Source organism: Apiospora phragmitis (genome assembly GCF_038363925.1).
Source record: "Apiospora phragmitis strain CBS 135458 chromosome Unknown utg000005l:1.0-4161743.0:1.0-4166827.0, whole genome shotgun sequence".
Lineage (NCBI taxonomy): Eukaryota > Fungi > Ascomycota > Sordariomycetes > Amphisphaeriales > Apiosporaceae > Apiospora > Apiospora phragmitis.
This window is the reverse complement of record NW_027117403.1, coordinates 2,327,040-2,345,249: the sequence shown is the minus strand read 5'-3', so window position 1 is coordinate 2,345,249 and position 18,210 is coordinate 2,327,040. Positions and strand designations below refer to the sequence as shown.

Below are 18,210 nucleotides of genomic sequence, written 5' to 3'. Positions count from 1 at the left end.
AAGATCGTAAATATAAAACTTTTCGGTTTTAAATTATTTAAATATATAACGTTTTTTAATACGATTAAAAAATATAATAAGTATATATTATAATAAAAGTGAAAAAAGGAATTTATATATACTTAATATAACGAAACTCCTTAAATATTTATATTAATTAAACCGCTTTAAATATAAAGTAGATAAAAGAGAGGGATAATTTTATAACCTAGCCTAGTTATACGGCCAGGACTTATATCTCTCGGCGCGGGTTAACGATAACTTAAGGCGCCTACGGACCCCGCGAAAGTCCGGTTAACGCTTACGCCTTATTAATAATAATAAACCCTATTATATTATTATAAAACCTTAATAATTAATATTATAATAATAATATATTAAAACTAATTAATTAAAAATAAATAAAAGTAGATAAATAAAGATAGCTAATATAGATTAAATAGTTAAAATAAGATAACTATTACGGGTTATATAAAAATAAAATAACTAGAGGTTAGCAGCTCTCGGGATTTAACGAGATCTAAAGAGCCAGCTTAATAAGATCTCGCGAGATCCTCGAGATCCCTAAGAACTAAGGGATATTAATAAAAGAGAGACTAAATATATAACGACGAACGATTCCTTATATATTTTATATAAATACTCTTTATTTTAATAATTGATTTAAATGTTAATCTTAATTTATTAATAAAATAAATAACTTTAACGACTTTATTATATAAATACCTTTACTCGACCCTTTATTATTACGTTACGACCCGGCTATTATATATTATATTAGTAAAAGCGTTACTTTTATCGCACGTTTAAATACTTTCTCGTATTATTAATATAAACCCTAGTACGTTTTATTAGGTTTCTTTTAAAACTTAAATAGCGTTTATTATAATAAGTCGTATTTATAAAACTAGTTTATAAAGTAATATTAACTTTAAATAAATAAAAATAGCGGAATATATTAACTTTATAAATTAATATATTTAATAGCCGTTAATTATTCTCGATTATTAAATTAAATTAACTTCGCTTTTTTATAGTAATTAACGCGTGTTATAACGAGTATTAATTTAATTATATTTATTATAAAACTAGTTTTATTAAAATTTTATATTATTATAGTGCGTTTAGACTAACCACTACGCTATAAAGTAAAAGCTTCGAAAATGACTAAACGATTATTTCTATTTAATTCTACGGCTTAAGTGCTACCCCGCGGGGGACTAACCCGCCGACCGTAATATATATTTAGTTTTAATATTTACGACTAATATAAACTAGTAAAAAATAACACTTATATTTTTATAAAGAGCCTTTTAATAATTATATTAACGTTTTATTTAAGTCTTAAGGTTTAAGTTATAGTTAATAAAGCGTTTAACTTAATACTTATTAACGCGGTTATCGCCGCGCGATTTTAAAAAAAATTAAATATATCTCTTATAATACTAAGATTAAAAGGTATCCCTTAAATATTTAAATTAATTATATAATTATAAAGCACCTCTTTTTTAATTAGATTTAATTTATATTATAAATATCGGATTTCGCGTCGAGGTTTAATACTATAGAGTCGGTCGTTTAAAGTAGCTTAGAGGACGTTATACACTTTCGTAGTAGCTCTTTAACTAATTCGATTCGAACCTTCTCGAGTCGCTTAAATTATTAAGATAATACGATCTTTTTTTAATTAAATCGATTTTATAATTATAAAGATATTACGTATTAAAGTTTAATTATATAAATTAAAAAAAAGTAGCCGACTTAATAATATAATTAACTTAATAATAAAATATATATAAATATAAAAAAATATTATTATATATATTATATATATTATATTAAAATAAGTAAAATAGCTTATTATATTTTTTAATTTAACCTCGTATTTTAAAGATATTAATTAAAACGTATAGAATCCTTAAAAATTGCACCTTAAAAGAGCTGTCCCATGGTTTTAAGGTGTCCCATGGTTTTGAGACTCACTGAATTCCAATTCAGTGAGCTCGCTAGTTGGTCTGAGCTCACTAGTAGAATGATCTCTGAATAATCGTCTGGCGGCGATCCGTCCTTAATGAAGTATGTAGACACGCCAGGCCTTTGCTCGGGCATATTTCATTGTCTGTCGCCCATTGCCAGCTCGCTGTGATCCCATCGCCAGTTAACCCACAGCTAGCTAGCCCATCGTGAAGAATCGAGGCAGTGTATCCAGGCCCGATGGCTTCTCTTGTTACATTCATGTTGTTCCTACCACACGACATGGGCGTGCATGAGTGTATGTAGTTTTGGAAATATTGTTCCTTTGGGCAATAGGACAAGGGTGATGGTCTCAAGTAGTCCGATTGCGGCTCAACGCCTCCGCGTGTAACCGGTCTTTACTGACAATAACACTAAAATGGGCCAGCGTTATTTATGATCGGTGGACAGTGAGGCGCAACTAAAATGCATTTGATACTTTATTAGTGAGCTATGTATATGTATACTTATCACCTTTCTTTTTATCACATATCTCATAAGCTGCTAAAGCGCTGCTTTCACCACATTTAATAGTACTGTACAGGCCAGGGATGATTTTAATGTGATTAGAGTGACGTTTAAAATATTTATTATACTCGGTGTGAGTTTTAATTAATTAAGCTAACCTTATTATAAAATATACAGCTGTGTTAATTATTCATTAAAAGTATTATATAAAAAGCAGTGCTTTAATAGCTTATAAAATAATATACTTTATAGTTTAATTAACTACACGGTTTAATTAACTATTTTCTTATAATTTTTAATAATTAAGTTTATTTTATCTCTTTTTCACTATTTTATTATAGTTAATAATTAAAAAAAGGTAATATATAATTAACGCTTTAAGCGCTTTAAAATAGTTTTAAATTAAGTTTTTAATTTATAATATAAGTTTATAATATTTTTTATATAACTTTACGTTTTTAATATTATAATAATACATTATAATAAAATATATAATTATTAATATAAAAGCTTATTATTCTCGAAAAAAATACAATAGTTTTATATATAATCGAATTAAATTCGCGATCGGGTTTTTTTTTAAATAAGTAATATTAAAGATATAGCGAACTAACTACTCTTTTAACGCGACACGAGACGCGTAGACGTTAATTAAGCCTCTAGCTTTATATAATAATAACTAGACCTCCGGACGCGTTTTAATTTAAGAATCGATTATTAAAAAGTCTTTTATAAAGATCTCGATGCGTATTACGCGTAATTTACCTTCGAACGAAATATAATTAATAAATATAAGATTTAAAAAAAGGATATTTATAACTTTAACGAGACCGGCTTTTTTATAAGTTAAATCTCGTTCGAAATAATCGTTATAACCTTTAATCGATGCGAGAAGCCTAAAGTAATGTAATAAAAGAACTAGGAATAGGTTATAATTATTTAAAGCGTTAAATTATACGGTTACGCCATTTTTTTATATATTATATTTACTAGGAAAACGCACCTCTTTTCCTAGTATAAAAACAGCTTATTATTAAAGTATTAAGTAATCGTAATTACTAAAAACGGCTAAATTATAAAGGAGAGAGGCGAGGATTAAATTTAATATTTCGATAAATATATAAAGTTTTATACGAAAAGTATTTATTATTTATTAATCTTTAACGGCTATAAAAGCTACTATTTAATAATTTTCAAGCTTTATTATAAAAAGAACTCGATTATTATACTTTATATACTTTCTTATTCGTCGTATAAGCTTTAACCTCTTAATATCAGCTGTTTCTATATATTAAAAAAGTTATACGAGAAATAAATCAAACGTTTTATATAGGCGTATATTATTTATATTTTAAAAGAGGACTTTTTACTAGCGTTCTCAAAAGCGTTCTAGGCCACTTTTATCGTTTTAAATATCTAGGGAGGTTTTTAAGGGGCAAGACTTATATCGTATAATTTAAAATATATTATTTTATAATTAAATATAAAGCTATGTACGCTAATGCCTCCGGGCGACCTTTTCCGGCCTACTTATACCTTAAGAATTAAAAACCTTAAATAACTTAATTAAAACTTAATCTTAAACCGAGTATATTAAAAATCGAATCACGCGATATTAAAATAGCTCTCTAATATTAATTTTAATTAAGCTTAATTAAATTACGAAAAGTATAACGTAAGTTATATACTAACTCGCTTTATTAAAAAGTGAGGTAACTATACTACGAGAAGCGAATAAAATACTTAGCTAGCGCCGCCGTACGAAAAAAAAACCGGCTATAAAATAAAGGATTACTTTATATATAAGCTAAAAAAGACTTATAGTTTTAAAAGGATATTAATAAATAATTATAAGACGAATCGCGTTAAAAAATAGTCGTACGAGGACGTTTAAAACGCCCTTACAGCGCTATAGAATTTACGGAGAGCCCGGATATAATACTTATACTTATTAAAATAATGTAGAAGTATTTAAAGATAAAGATTTCGATTAATTTTAAAATATTAAATACGTTATAGCGAAATTAATTTATACTTTATTAAATAAAGTCTTTAAAGGTGATTATTTAAATTATATAATTAATTAAACTATAAAGTATATTAATTAATTAATTATAGTTACTAGTTATAATATTTTCTTAAGGGAACCTAATAAGACAGCTTTATTTTAAGAGTATGTTTAATTTATACCCGGAATATTTAAGGTTAGTAGTCGCTCTATACGTGTTACACGAGAGTGGATGATATCCATCGTTAGTCAGCTATAGCGAGAGCACGCCCTGCCAAGGCTGTCACTTACAAGACGACTTTACCTCGAGTACAACTGGAAGATGCGTCTTAAGACGACGGGGCCCCAAGCGAATCTTTCCTTAAGTACCTACGCTAAAGCATGACCTCATTCTGCAGAAGGGCGCACAATGAGTCGGGCGTGATATGGAATTAATGTACGGATTATTGGAACCCTTCACCGGTCACACCAATTGCGTTGTGAGCACGTAGTCAGTCGTATATTAAGGACAGAGCTGGAGTGTCTGCTTCAGGATATCAATATACGACCCCAAGCAATAAGAGACTGATAGTATCCAATTGCAGTCTCATCCAGCGCCGTGATCGGTCTGCCCGCTATATCCCCACAATCCGGCTGGTTCCCACTACCCGGGATAGTCGGAGGATCTCAATGACTCAATTCCAATTGATTTGGAGCCTTTTGAGCTGAAGAAATCATTGGTGTTGCCATCTATAAATCACCAAGATATTCTCGCACGAGTCGCCTCGCCCGACCGTATTCATATTCCCTAACAGGCCGTGAAACTGCATTTTATTGCTGGGCCCCGATTGAGCAGGCATTCGTCATAATCCTCATCCACACAACGGACCACCCACTACCCCTCCAAGAAAAATATTACCCCGCCAAATAACTTTAGGTTGAAGTTGCGCACGGGGGAAAAGATTGAGCTTCTACAAGCACCCTTTACTTTTTTTCTGGATATCGAGTGACTAGTCGTGGTACTGAGACATCATGGGTATGCTTAAAGATCCCTCCAAGAAATACAAAAGCTTCAAGCCTTTGGATCTTCCCAACCGCCAATGGCCCTCCAAAGTCATTGAAAAGCCTCCCAGATGGCTTGCCACCGATCTGAGAAGACGGCAACCAGAGCTTGGTCGACCCCATGAACGGAGATGAGAAATGGAGGTTCTTTAACATGCTCGTCGAGCTTGGTTACAAGGAGATCGAAGTCTCCTTCCCTCTGCCTCACAGACCGACTTCGACTTTACGCGACGCGTAATCGAAACCCCCGGCGCGGTACCTGACGATGTCTGGATTCAGGTCCTCTCTCCCTGTCGCGAGGACCTGATCCGCCGGACCGTTGACTCTCTCAAGGGCGCCAAGAAGGCTCTTTTGCACATTTACCTGGCCACCAGCGAATGCTTCCGGCACATCGTATTCGGCTTCTCAGAAGAAGGAGAGTCTTGCGATGGCTGTGAAATGCACAAAGTACGCCCGCTCCATCACCAAGGACGACCCGTCGCAAGCTGGCACCGAGTGGGCTTTCGAGTTCAGCCCGGAAACCTTCTCCGACACCAGCCCCGAATTCGCCATCAAGATCTGCGAGGCTGTTAAGGCCGCCTGGGAACCGACCGAGGCGAACCCCATCATCTTCAACCTCCCCGCAACGGTGGAGATGGCCACGCCGAACGTCTACGCCGACCAGATCGAGTACTTCTGCACCAACATCACCGAGCGAGAGAAGGTCTGCGTCTCCTTGCATCCACACAACGATCGAGGCTGCGCAGTAGCTGCCGCGGAGCTGGCCCAGATGGCTGGCGCTGACAGAGTCGAAGGTTGCTTGTTCGGTAATGGCGAACGCACTGGTAACGTTGACTTGGTCACCCTCGCCCTCAACTTGTATACCCAGGGAATCCACCCGAATGTCGACTTTTCCGACCTGAAGCGCGTCATCGATACGGTCGAAATATGCAACAAGATCCCTGTCCATCCCCGTGCCCCATACGGTGGCTCTCTTGTCGTGTGCGCCTTTAGTGGATCTCACCAAGATGCCATTAAGAAGGGATTCCAAGTACGGAAACAAGAGAACAAGGCCTACGACGACCAGTGGCAGGTACCTTACCTGCCTCTCGACCCGCAAGATATCGGTCGTACCTACGAAGCCATCATCCGCGTCAACTCCCAGAGTGGCAAGGGTGGTGCTGCTTGGATTATTCTGCGGAAGCTTGAGCTTGACCTGCCTCGCGGCTTGCAGATTGCCTTCAGTAAGGTGGTTCAGAAGAAAGCGGATGAGCTTGGCAGAGAACTGTTGTCGGACGAGATCAGTGAGCTCTTCGAGACAACCTACTTCCTCAAAGAACACCCGCGATTCCAGATTATCGACTACTCTATCTCGGTCGACCGTTCACACTCGCCAGCGCCTCCGGCGCCTGGAAAGACACAAGATACTAAGAATCTCGCCCGTCTTTTCGAGGGTATTGTCGCGGTCGATGGCAAAGAGTATCAGCTCCAAGGCCGTGGCAATGGACCTATTTCGTCGTTGGCCAACGCGCTCAAGAGCGTCGGTATTGATCTTGATGTCGCCGACTACAAGGAACACTCCATAGGACGCGGCCGAGATGTGAAGGCCGCGACTTATATCGAGTGCACGGCATCCGGCACCTCCCAGAAGGTGTGGGGTGTTGGTATCCACGAGGATGTGGTCCAGAGCTCGCTCGTTGCCCTTCTGAGCGCGGCTAGCAGCGTAAGTGAAGCCGACCAAGCCTATTGTATGCCAGCTGTTCTGACTTTATATACCTAGTTCGTTTTGAGCCGCCCCGGAAGCCCTATCCTCTCCAAGGCCACGCCACGCCGAACACCCAGCCAAGATGTTGATCTCAACGGACTCGCAGTACCAGACACACAGAGCACAACCGAGACCTCGAATAACGGTGTCTCGTCAGTGGTGGAAACTCTGGAAGCCAAAGCGAGCCATATATAAACTTGGTGCTGCCAAAGGGAACAGCACGCAGAGATGGTCATCATGGTGCCCGGGGCAGCACAACAAGACCAAAGTTGAAAATTATAGTCGCGTTGAAGATTGATTAGTAGCGCATTTACTGGGCTGGGCGGTGGCAAAAAGTCATTCATGCTAGCCGATGAGGCCGAAGCCAAGTACCAAACTAACCTGCATTGTTTTTCGCAAGGTAGTCACTGTAGTAACATGATAAAGAGTATATTGTACATCTTGGGGCACGCAGGGCCCATAACAAGTTTATTATACTTTTTCCTTGCTATGCTGGGTGCTTTGAACATATTCTATTCAGTTGCTCTCCGCCATTTCAGCAAATATGCTGACCGAGACGAGATGCGTATTACAGCATCTGCAAGTCTTGGCAGTTGAGGAGGGGGCACTTTGGGGAGTTGATAGTGTGGGGGAGGGACATTGACAGAATTTCGAGGGTGCGTCCTTCCGGTAGGTATTATTACATGTGAAGCCTTATGAGCAGCCCCTCGCCTGCCTGCGCTGTAAGTCATAACCTACTGGGTGCTTCTAATTGGCTCTCGAGTCGCCAGTCGGTGAGATTGATTAGGTTAGGAATATATTGCCTAGGACTAGAATGACTCTTGAGCATTTTTGATGGATGACTTGGGAGGCAAATTTGCCTAGGTTGCTAGGCAAATGAGTGGTGGCCGATTCCGCTGATCTGGTAGCATCAATTGGCATGCAGTGTCTTTGGGTTGAAAACAACACTTGGTGGGCTTAGGGTATACTGCTGCTTTGGTGCACCCCCTTACGCATCTGTTGCTTTCTGCCTCTACGATAGAAGATTGGCTTTGAAATGTCGGTCACAGGATAAATAATCAAATAAAGCATTACTCCCCAACTTAGCAATAAGACATGCCTGCATGTGGACATTGAAATTATATACAAAAGGGCGGGCAGAGTAAATCTGGCCCCAAGCAGTCGAGGCTATCTCGGGAGGAGCACAAAAGAGAAGGTTCTTTTAGCAGAACTTCCAAACGGCCCGTAGGCTGGCTGACAAGATGTATTAAAGTTGAGTTCTCACCGGCAACAAGAGAGAAGCTCCCGCGCCTCTAGAACATGGCTCTGGCTCCTTCTATGATCCAATCTTATGCACGCACTCATTGTTTCTTCCGTATGGCTTTCGAATAGGTAATGAGTGTACAGTAGTGGCAGGTTAGGTAGGCATGTCATGTCCAGATGGGTGTTTGCAAATCAATGCTCCAGGAGATAAGAGGGAAAAGACCCGATGTAGATTCTTACTTGTAATGCACATCAGGTACATACACGTAGTAGATAAAATTAGGTGCAAGCTCCCGCTTCTGGTCCGTCTCCTCACATGAATTCTCTCTTGTCTCTGGCCTCTTTCTTTTTTTTGTTCGGCCAGTCCAGGAGCGGTTCGATTGTCAAGTCAACACATTTCCTGATTGATTTAGGTATTTTGCTAACCTACGGGCTACGACCAGCGAAAACCCCCCCAAAGGCTCCCCTACCCAGACCCTACGCAGGTGCTAAGGTAGGCTCGGGCCCACTTAAACATATGGAAGGACCCCTCAAGCGCTACCCACTTTGGTAGCCAGCAGCCAACGACGATTGCATATTATTCTCCCATATTCATCTCTCTTCTACAACCAATTTCTCTCCATCCCCCCAAACAAAATAAGAAAAATCAACAAACCCAAGAAAGCTCAGTGTGCCGACTTGAGCATATCGCCGCCGCATCAAAGAAGCACGAGAGCGCGGGAGAAAAGGCTGCCACATTCCTTCATCATTACTTTCTAGAAGGGAAAAAACACACTGCTGGTTTTATTTTGACCAAGACCTTATTTCTCTCCCTTTCCCATCCCCACTTTGCCCATACTGCTGGCCATTATTTACCCCCCCTTCGACACCACCATCGCGCTGGATCGACACCGCAGAACACAGGAGAGGCTGTTAAGCAGACAAGATGGCTGACAACGGTGGTATCAACACTGTCCTCAGCAACTCGCTGTCGCCTGGTATGTTGACTATCCATCCAATCCCCTCATTCCTTAATTTCCTATAAACAATCAATCTATCTGCCGCATTCATGTGATCTCGCCCATACGTCACGGGCCTTTCTGAACCTTCGTCCGTTTTCGCTCTTGGTGCCACCACCCGCTGACCTCACTTTCCAGATGCGGCTACGCGAAACGCAGCCGAGCAACAGCTCACCCAAGCCGCTGAAAACAACTTTGTAAGTTCACGACATGCAACCCGACTGGACCCGCCTTGGCGCTGACCGCAAATTCTCAACCCTATAGTCCCTCTACCTAGCCACACTCGTCCAAGTATTAGCAGACGACAACGCCGAGGCACAGATCCGAGTAGCGGCCGGTCTCGCCCTCAAGAACGCTTTCTCCGCACGCGAATTCGCACGACAGCAAGAACTGCAGGCAAAATGGCTGCAGCAGACGGAGCAAGAGACCAAGACACAGGTCAAGTCCTTGGCCTTCCAGACCCTCTCGTCCAGCAATGCGCAGGCCGGTCAGGCTGCCGCCCAGGTCATCGCGGCTATTGCCTCGATCGAACTGCCTCGGGATCAATGGCCCGACCTCATGTCTACCCTGGTGCAGAACGTCAGCACCGGCGCCCCACACCAGAAGCAGGCCTCGTTGACCTGTCTTGGTTACATTTGCGAGAGCCAGGACACCGAGCTGCGGACGGCTCTCATCAGCCATTCTAATGCGATCCTGACTGCAGTCGTACAAGGCGCCCGGAAGGAGGAGACCAACCAGGAGGTCCGTCTATCGGCCATCTTGGCCCTTGGCGACTCTCTTGACTTTGTCGGTAACAACTTCAAGCACGAGGGTGAGCGAAACTACATCATGCAGGTTGTCTGTGAGGCCACACAAGCCGATGACTCGCGCATTCAGCAGGGCGCTTTTGGATGCCTTAACCGCATCATGGCCCTTTACTACGAGAACATGCGCTTCTACATGGAGAAGGCGCTGTTCGGTCTTACTATTTTGGGTATGAAGAACGAGGACGAGGATGTCGCCAAGCTTGCTGTCGAATTCTGGAGCACAGTTTGCGAGGAGGAAATTAACATCGAGGAGGATAATGGCCAGGTTGAGAGCTCGGATCAGATGCGACCGTTCTATAACTTTGCTCGGGTCGCGACGAACGAGGTTGTCCCTACACTTCTCGTGCTGTTGACCAAGCAGGACGAGGATGCCGCCGATGACGAGTACAACCTGTCTCGCGCCGCCTACCAATGTCTGCAACTGTACGCTCAGGCTGTCGGGCCTAACATTATCCCCCCAGTCATCCAGTTTGTCGAGCAGCATTTGCGATCGGAGGACTGGCACTTCAGAGAAGCTGCTGTCGCTGCCTTCGGTGCTATCATGGAGGGCCCCGAGGAGAAGGTGTTGGAGCCCATCGTCAAGCAGGCTCTGCCTGTCCTGATCACCATGATGGAGGACAGCTCTACGCATGTCAAGGACTCGACCGCCTATGCACTGGGACGCATCACCGAGGCATGCTCCGATGCCATTGACCCTGCCACACACTTGACTCCGCTGATCGGCTCTCTCTTTGCTGGCGTTCATGATGCTAAGATGGCAAGCTCTTGCTGCTGGGCTCTCATGAACCTGGCCGAGCGCTTCTCGGGCGAGCTGGATGCTACGAGCAACCCTCTAACTCAGCACTTTAACGAGAGCGTTTCCACTCTGCTGAACGTGACGTCCAAGCCTGAGGCTGAGACAACGGTCCGCACGACTGCTTACGAGGTTCTCAGCGCATTTGTTCAGCATGCTGCCACGGAGAGCTTCCCGGCCATTGCTTCATTGTCCGATGTGATCCTGAAGCGTCTCGAGGAGACCGTCCCCATGCAGAGCCAGGTCGTCAGCATTGAAGACAAGATCGCTCTGGAGGAAATGCAGACCAGCCTTAATGCTGTCTTGCAATCCATCATCCAGCGACTGGAGAAGGAGATTGCTCCCCAGGGCGACCGCATCATGCAGGTTTCGCTTCAGATTCTTACCACGGCCGGTGCCAAGTCGGCTGTCCCAGAGGCAGTCTTCGCCACCATCAGCAACCTTGCCAACGCCATGGAGGAAGACTTTGCCAAGTACATGGATGCCTTCACGCCATTCTTGTACAACGCTCTCGCAAACCAGGAAGAGCCCAGTCTATGCTCAATGGCTATTGGCCTTGTCAGTGACATCACGCGATCCATGCACGAGCGCAGCCAGCCCTACTGTGACAACTTTATGAACTACCTTCTTAACAACCTTAGGGTTAGTGATCCTCCTTTGATTTCAGCATCCCACGTTCCGAATTACAACTTGTCTAACGCGAACACGCAGAGCAACTCGTTGGGCAACCAATTCAAGCCCGCCATCCTCCAGTGCTTCGGCGATATTGCTAGTGCCATCACCGGACACTTCGAGTCCTACCTGTCCGTCGTTGCTCAGGTGCTGCAGCAAGCCTCCACTGTTACCGCCAGCCCCGATGGCAGCTATGAGATGTACGACTACGTCATCTCCCTGAGGGAAGGAATTATGGATGCCTGGAGTGGCATCATTAGCGCTATGAGGGATAGCAACAAGAGTAAGCAGTGGCGGTTTACACATACGGAAGAACTATGCTAACCTTGACGAACAGCTGAGGCTCTTCAGCCCTATGTCCAATCCATCTTCCAAATGCTTAACATCATTTCGCAAGATATGAACCGGAGTGAATCCCTGATGCGATCATCCATGGGCGTTATTGGGTAAGCACCAACCCGGAAACATTGCTGGAATGGACGATGCTGACATTGTTGATTAGCGACCTTGCTGATGCGTACCCCAACGGAGAGCTTGTCGATGCGTTCCGACAAGATTGGGTCACGGCCATGATCAGGGAAACCAAGACCAACCGTGAATTCCAGTCGCGCACAATCGAGACGGCTCGCTGGGCCCGCGAGCAGGTTAAGCGTCAACTCGGCGGTCAACAGTCTGTCATGCAGCAGACCTGAGCAGGCAACGTTGTGGCACGGGCTTGACCCTCTCTCCCTTCGTCTACTCATCGGGTGGCGGATGCCCAAGGGAGATGTTGAGCACCAAACCTGGCCCATAACCCCCTCTACCCCATGTCATCTACATGAGACCGAGCCAGGCGCCTTGCACGGTTCAGTGCAGCGAGCGAAAGGCACAGTCAATACACATCAGCAGCTACACTTCCCCCTACACGTCGATGCAAGACCCGTGTGTATATAGACCCCTTCCCACACTCTACCCTATTGATCCTATACCCCTCCAACACCCCATTCCACGCCACAGCACACACACAAACACACAAAGCACAAACCGCGATACACCTTTACCCCCTTGCCCCCGTTGTATTTTGCCGCGGAGTTTTCGGTTTTGGCTGAAAAACCCGATACGGACATGTGTCGCAGCTAGAGAAGATCATTATGTCATGTACGCCCCTCTACCTTGATATTGGTGGCCACGAAGTCATGTAAGAAAGAGACGATGGAGAGACGCGATAAGGAAAGCGGAGACCAGTCTCGTCAGGTTTGTTCAAGTGAATACGACCGACAAGGGACGAGGGGGATGCCCCTAGCTCCGAACCCCAACGGTTCGAGGCTTACACTCTATTATGCACGATGAAAAGCTAGCGAGAGACCCAAGTGCTATGCGCTCTTAGGGATGGCAGATGGATGGCTAGCCTGTTTCATCACATCATCTTATGTTTCCGTCCGGAGACACCATCACTTACCCTTATGCGTCGTTCCCGCAGGATATGTTCCATATATGGTAGGCGAAAAGCGCCATGGCCTAGCCTTCTCCCCCCTTAGTTCAGTGCAGAAAACAAGACAAATAAAGTTGTTTAATCCCCATAATCGCATCACAGAAGTGTGCTGCCACGAGCGGTGATGACATTAATGATTCAAGTCGTATTGATTCCGATGTAAACTTTGGTTGTAGTTGTCCTGGCAGTCATGAGTTACGGCCCGCTCATTATATCAAGGCTTGGATATCTCGACTGTGCTATCAACATGACAATGGAGAGGTACTGGGACAGGCTTTATTCACGAGGCTGCATTCCATACCTCCTGCTTATCAGACAAACTTCACGAGGCTGCATTCCATACCTCCTGCTTATCAGACAAACTTCCCTGCGTTCAGCAGCTAAAGAAGTTGGCTACTACACGGAGCTTCTTGACTATGTAGACGCAAGTTTGAACTTGGCCATCGTGAGGGACAAAGCGGATGCGAGTATGTGTTATCTATTGCTACTCGACAATCTCTACCTACAGCTTGAAATATTACCAACTTGATATAAACAACCCGATTGGAGAATTAGAGAATAGAACTTGTTATATTTACTTATATGTCCCCTGCCTGGGTATATCCATCATCGATCGCTATATCGAGATCCAGCGCTTTGATCCGTTTCATAAAAATAATGTCAAATCGACGCTAACCACCCTACCGAAAACGTTTTGGGAAATATAAAAAACGAAATTAGAAGAAAGATACGTATGTGTATATATATACACCCCCTTGTTATGTCGGCGGTTGCGTCGACAAGTCGGCCAGGTGGTGATGATTGTACAACGGAGCTGTCGCATCCGGTGCATTCCAAGGTGCGCCCATGAGTTGTTGGAGCTGGAGATTGAAGCCGTCGTTCGTGGTAGAGATAAAGTTGTTGAAGTCGGGCATGAAAGCCGGGTTATGGTCGTACGTGTTGGCGACTTGTGGCGAAATTTGCGCGGTAGGGGTGCCGCCGCCGTGTTGACTGTGGTGAAGGGCATACATGCCTTCGTATTGTTGCTGTTGCTGCTGATGATGAGTATGATCGGGCTTACCATAGTTGGGCAACTGGGACGAGTAACTGTTGTATTGAGGGTGATGATACTGCGTCGGCGGTTGCTGCTGCTGCTGTGTAGGACTCATGTACTCTACAAGTGGTGGCGGCGGGAGCGAGGGGGGTTCGATGGAAATGGATTGACTCGACTGCAGAGGTGGCAGAATTGCAGGCTCGGTATGCGCGAGAGGGATGAGATGTTGCTTTGGTTCGACCTTGCCATGAACAAAGGAGGGCGAGAGAAGACCTGTCATCTTGTCTGCGGGCGTAGAAACAGGGGGGTGCAGGAAAGCATGTGGTAAGGGATCTTTCTGTCCATGAGAGCAGGATTAATTTTCCATTCGAGGATGTCGAGGACTCGGGGCAACCTTACGCCGTCCGCCATGAAGACGCCTTCATATACTCTACCTGTATCTGGGCCACCCATCCAGCTCTTTAGGCCCGTGAGCCAACTGGAAGCCAGAGGCCAGATTGCCTGGGCCTCCTCCAGAATGCCGATGATACGGTCATACATCCGTATAGGTGGATACTTATTTAGCTCGGGGCGTTGATCGACTATAGGCCGTTTAATAGGCTGATATGAAATGAAAACGGGATACTTATAATACTCACGCTTAGGGAACTTGACGAGATAAGATACAAGCAAGCCGCAACTGTAAACACAGAACGCCTGCTACATGTTAGGGGACTGCTGTTAGGAAACTGGCCGGAGCTACGGCGTAAAATGCTTCACTTACAGCCATCTGAGACCCAACCATTTCTTCCAAGGGCCTATCCGATTCACCAAATTGGGCGTCAATCTGCTTGTAAAGATCAAGGACATTGTCGAAGAGCTCCTTGGATATTGTACAAAGGATATGCGCTCCCAGGCCAGAATGGGGGCTGTCCAACGAGCGGATCATGCTGTAGTAAAGTTAATGGATTGCCCATGGGAAGGATCTCTGGCAATACATACTCCCCAAGATATGCCTTCCGAAGAACAATGTTACTCAGCCTTAAGGTTGCACAAGCACTTAGATATGCCTGTACCTTGCGTCAGACCATCACATGCCATCCAGAAATTCAGGGCAGCTCACAAGATCCTCGTTTTTCTTTCGGTACCCAGCCAGAAAGAGGTTGTCGTAAGCATGATTCTTCGGCAAGTTCTCTTCAAAGTCGGCCAGCTGGCTTCTTATCTTTGCGTAGTCGCTGCCAGTGTCGTTGGGATGACGGCTTTTCTTGTTTGCTACAGCTCGGCGCGCAACTGTGCCCCAGATATGGTGGGTTTGGATGAGGGTAGCAAAGAGCGATCGTGAACCGAGTGTCGTCAGGGTTGGATTCAGATCCGCCGGTGGCGTTCCAACAAGCGCCGCTCGAGGGTTTACTTGGAATTCGCCGCAGCGAAACTCGTCTTCGTCACAGGGCAGCAACGTCGTTATGTCGCTCGCCGCAAGTAGTACCGGCTTATAGGGGCCAGAGTGGAGGTTGTCCTGGCCTAACCATCTGAGCATACAAAACTCTTGTTGGTGCAGGAATCACTTACTATGCAGCATCCACTTCACAAGTTTTGGGTCAGTCTGCAGACACCAAGGCACATAATCGATAGAAATTGGTCGAGGGCCACCAAGTCTACCATGAAAGCACTTACAAGAGTACGTCGAGCGGATTCGGCCCTGATTCTTGCCTCTTGTGTTGAGTCTTCCGTTATTTGCTTAAACGTTTCTTCGCGGTGAAGGTGCATCTCAGTGGCCATCGATATGGCTATACCCATGTTAATCTGCCGGGATTAGTGTCGTGCTCGCTGAGTATAGAAACCAATAATGACCTACATTGCTGCGACTTGTTCTCACCCATGCCATGCTGGGCGATGGACAAGAGGAAAAACGCTTGGCATCTTTCCAGAGTGATAGGTTGGTAAAGCTCCCTCAGAGCCAGCTTCTCGGCACAGTCCAGATAGGATTGCACAACCTTCTGTGCAGCCTCGTAATTCCTATTGAATCGTGCAGATATGCTGAGGATGCTCACCAGGAGGAAAGCGCCTATCCTCTAGAATCTTTCTCCACCTGCAGAAGGAAATCGTCTGTGGCGATGAAGCCCAGTTGAAAGAAGTGCTGGGTGAAGGCTCGGACACCCTCTTTCACCGTTTCGACATCTGCGAGGAGCGCCAACTCATCACCATCCCAGTCCAGTGTGTTGCTACTGGTGGTAAGACTGGGGGGCACCGCATTCTCCTTGTTCACCCTTGGTAGTTTGCCATTGTGCTTTCTGTCCGCCCTTTGGCGCGGATGGCGGAACTGACGATCCTCCGTGGACTCGCCGCGGCCCGGGTAGAAGCTAATAATATCTCAGTGAGACTAAACGCAAACCGGTCAGATGGTGGGAGTCATAGCTACCAATCGTCGGGCTTCCCAGCTTCTATACATCCCTGGCATGGCCCGTGATTTTTTTCATGGATACATTTGCTCCTCATACGCCGACACCTGGGGTGGGTGATAAGCAAATGCTGTTCAGATTTCTTTGGGTCGAAATGCACGATACCTTCGACAAGCTATGGGTGCCCTCCTTTTGATAGGCGCACCTGAAATGGATACCTGTGTAGAAGCAGGCGTGGGGGACGCCGACGGTTTGATATCTGAGGTTTGGTCCATGGCGCGCAAGTAGTAGACAGTAGTGCTCTAACCTGCCTATGCGTTTATTCGAACAAGCACCTGGCGTTGCCGGATGAAGTGAAAATTGCCCTGCCGGCAAATTCGATTGATCCGGCAATGTGACCAACTTAAGGATCGAGCGTGTATTGGCTGCTCCTCCCAGGACGAGGTAGCACGCCGGCTCACTTGTTTGCCCACTTACGGTTTCCGAGTCTTGATGTAAGGCGTTCGGTCAGCAGGCTCAGGTCCCAGGCAGGCTATCATCAGATCTCCCCACATCCGCACCAAATGAAGCAGAGATGAGGTTGGCCAAGGGAGTGATCCGGGAAACGCTGGATTTATGACAATACCTACATACTCGAGCGGATGGAGCAGAGTGTCAGGGCTCTTGAAATAGGAAGTTGTTTCGCAGTTGGGCGTTGCAGCCCAGTGCGCGCAGTTCAGTCAAAAGATCCGGAACGGATGTTGATTGGCACGCAAGGGGGGTGGTTGGTGTGTTGTGTGTCGGACCGGCCAGATGGTTGCGGCCCTACGTATCTGATATGATTGCTTGGGTGCTCGGCTGATATTCTGTTGTGCTTGCTAGCGAGTGTCACTACCCCCATGCGCAAGAGACTGATCTTCTGCCAAATGGACATGGCACGACTGGGCTTCGACAGCAGCCGCATTCTGGGGAAACGACCAACTGGGAGATCGATATTGGGGGGGGGGGGTGTCAGCACCAACCCCATTTTTCTGTCCAATGATGTCTCCCCCTGTTGTGAATGGAAAGCCCAGAATCGGTATAGATCAGGTGGTATGTGTGGCTTACAAGCCCTCGGCAACCTCATCATCCTTGCATTGCCGCACCGGCAACATCTTTCTTCATGACCATTGCCTATACTTGCCATGGGCAATTCATCACGGATCAGCCCGTGGCTGCAGTCGGTCACTGGCTGAGTTCAAGCAGACTCCAACTACAGTCATGCATGTAATGGTATATAATGTGACGCACTGCACATCAACATCCCACGTAGACCAAGGCGGGCAGGCATGAGCCTCCGCTGGACACCGGTATCTCGAGTCGTCGGAAGTAGGTCTCCTCTACCGACTACACGCAAGCCAAAGCCAAGCCAAACAAACATACCTTAGAGTCCCAATCCATGGTAACCTTGCCCGCAATATATTGCCAATCGTCTATACATGTCAGCTTTATTGGTGAAGATATCCCCTTCACCGGTTTCCATCATGCCTTTGGTTGTCCATCACCCACGTCGACGCCCTCATCC

General features: G+C 45.2%; 3 protein-coding genes across 3 annotated transcripts; 2 read left to right on the top strand and 1 right to left on the bottom strand.

The window, feature by feature from the left end:
• Window positions 1-5,500: 5,500 nt before the first annotated feature.
• On the top strand, window positions 5,501-7,469 carry PG994_004741 (2-isopropylmalate synthase; the record flags this gene model as incomplete). Its single annotated transcript, XM_066856150.1, has 4 exons — window positions 5,501-5,642; window positions 5,697-5,923; window positions 5,979-7,232; window positions 7,290-7,469. The coding sequence occupies 4 exons, from the start codon at window positions 5,501-5,503 to the stop codon at window positions 7,467-7,469; spliced, it is 1,803 nt and encodes a 600-aa protein (XP_066718317.1).
• Window positions 7,470-9,441: 1,972 nt separating this feature from the next.
• PG994_004740 (armadillo-type protein) lies at window positions 9,442-12,477 on the top strand (the record flags this gene model as incomplete). Its single annotated transcript, XM_066856149.1, has 5 exons — window positions 9,442-9,493; window positions 9,653-9,711; window positions 9,779-12,068; window positions 12,123-12,231; window positions 12,288-12,477. The coding sequence occupies 5 exons, from the start codon at window positions 9,442-9,444 to the stop codon at window positions 12,475-12,477; spliced, it is 2,700 nt and encodes an 899-aa protein (XP_066718316.1).
• A 1,537-nt stretch (window positions 12,478-14,014) lies between these two features.
• Window positions 14,015-16,942, bottom strand: PG994_004739 (uncharacterized protein; the record flags this gene model as incomplete). The annotated part of the gene is given in 10 exon segments (XM_066856148.1): window positions 14,015-14,626; window positions 14,689-14,985; window positions 15,053-15,218; window positions 15,271-15,338; window positions 15,392-15,784; window positions 15,943-16,055; window positions 16,145-16,340; window positions 16,358-16,628; window positions 16,688-16,842; window positions 16,886-16,942. 10 exon segments carry the CDS (start codon window positions 16,940-16,942, stop codon window positions 14,015-14,017), a joined length of 2,328 nt encoding a protein of 775 aa, XP_066718315.1.
• Window positions 16,943-18,210: the final 1,268 nt, after the last annotated feature.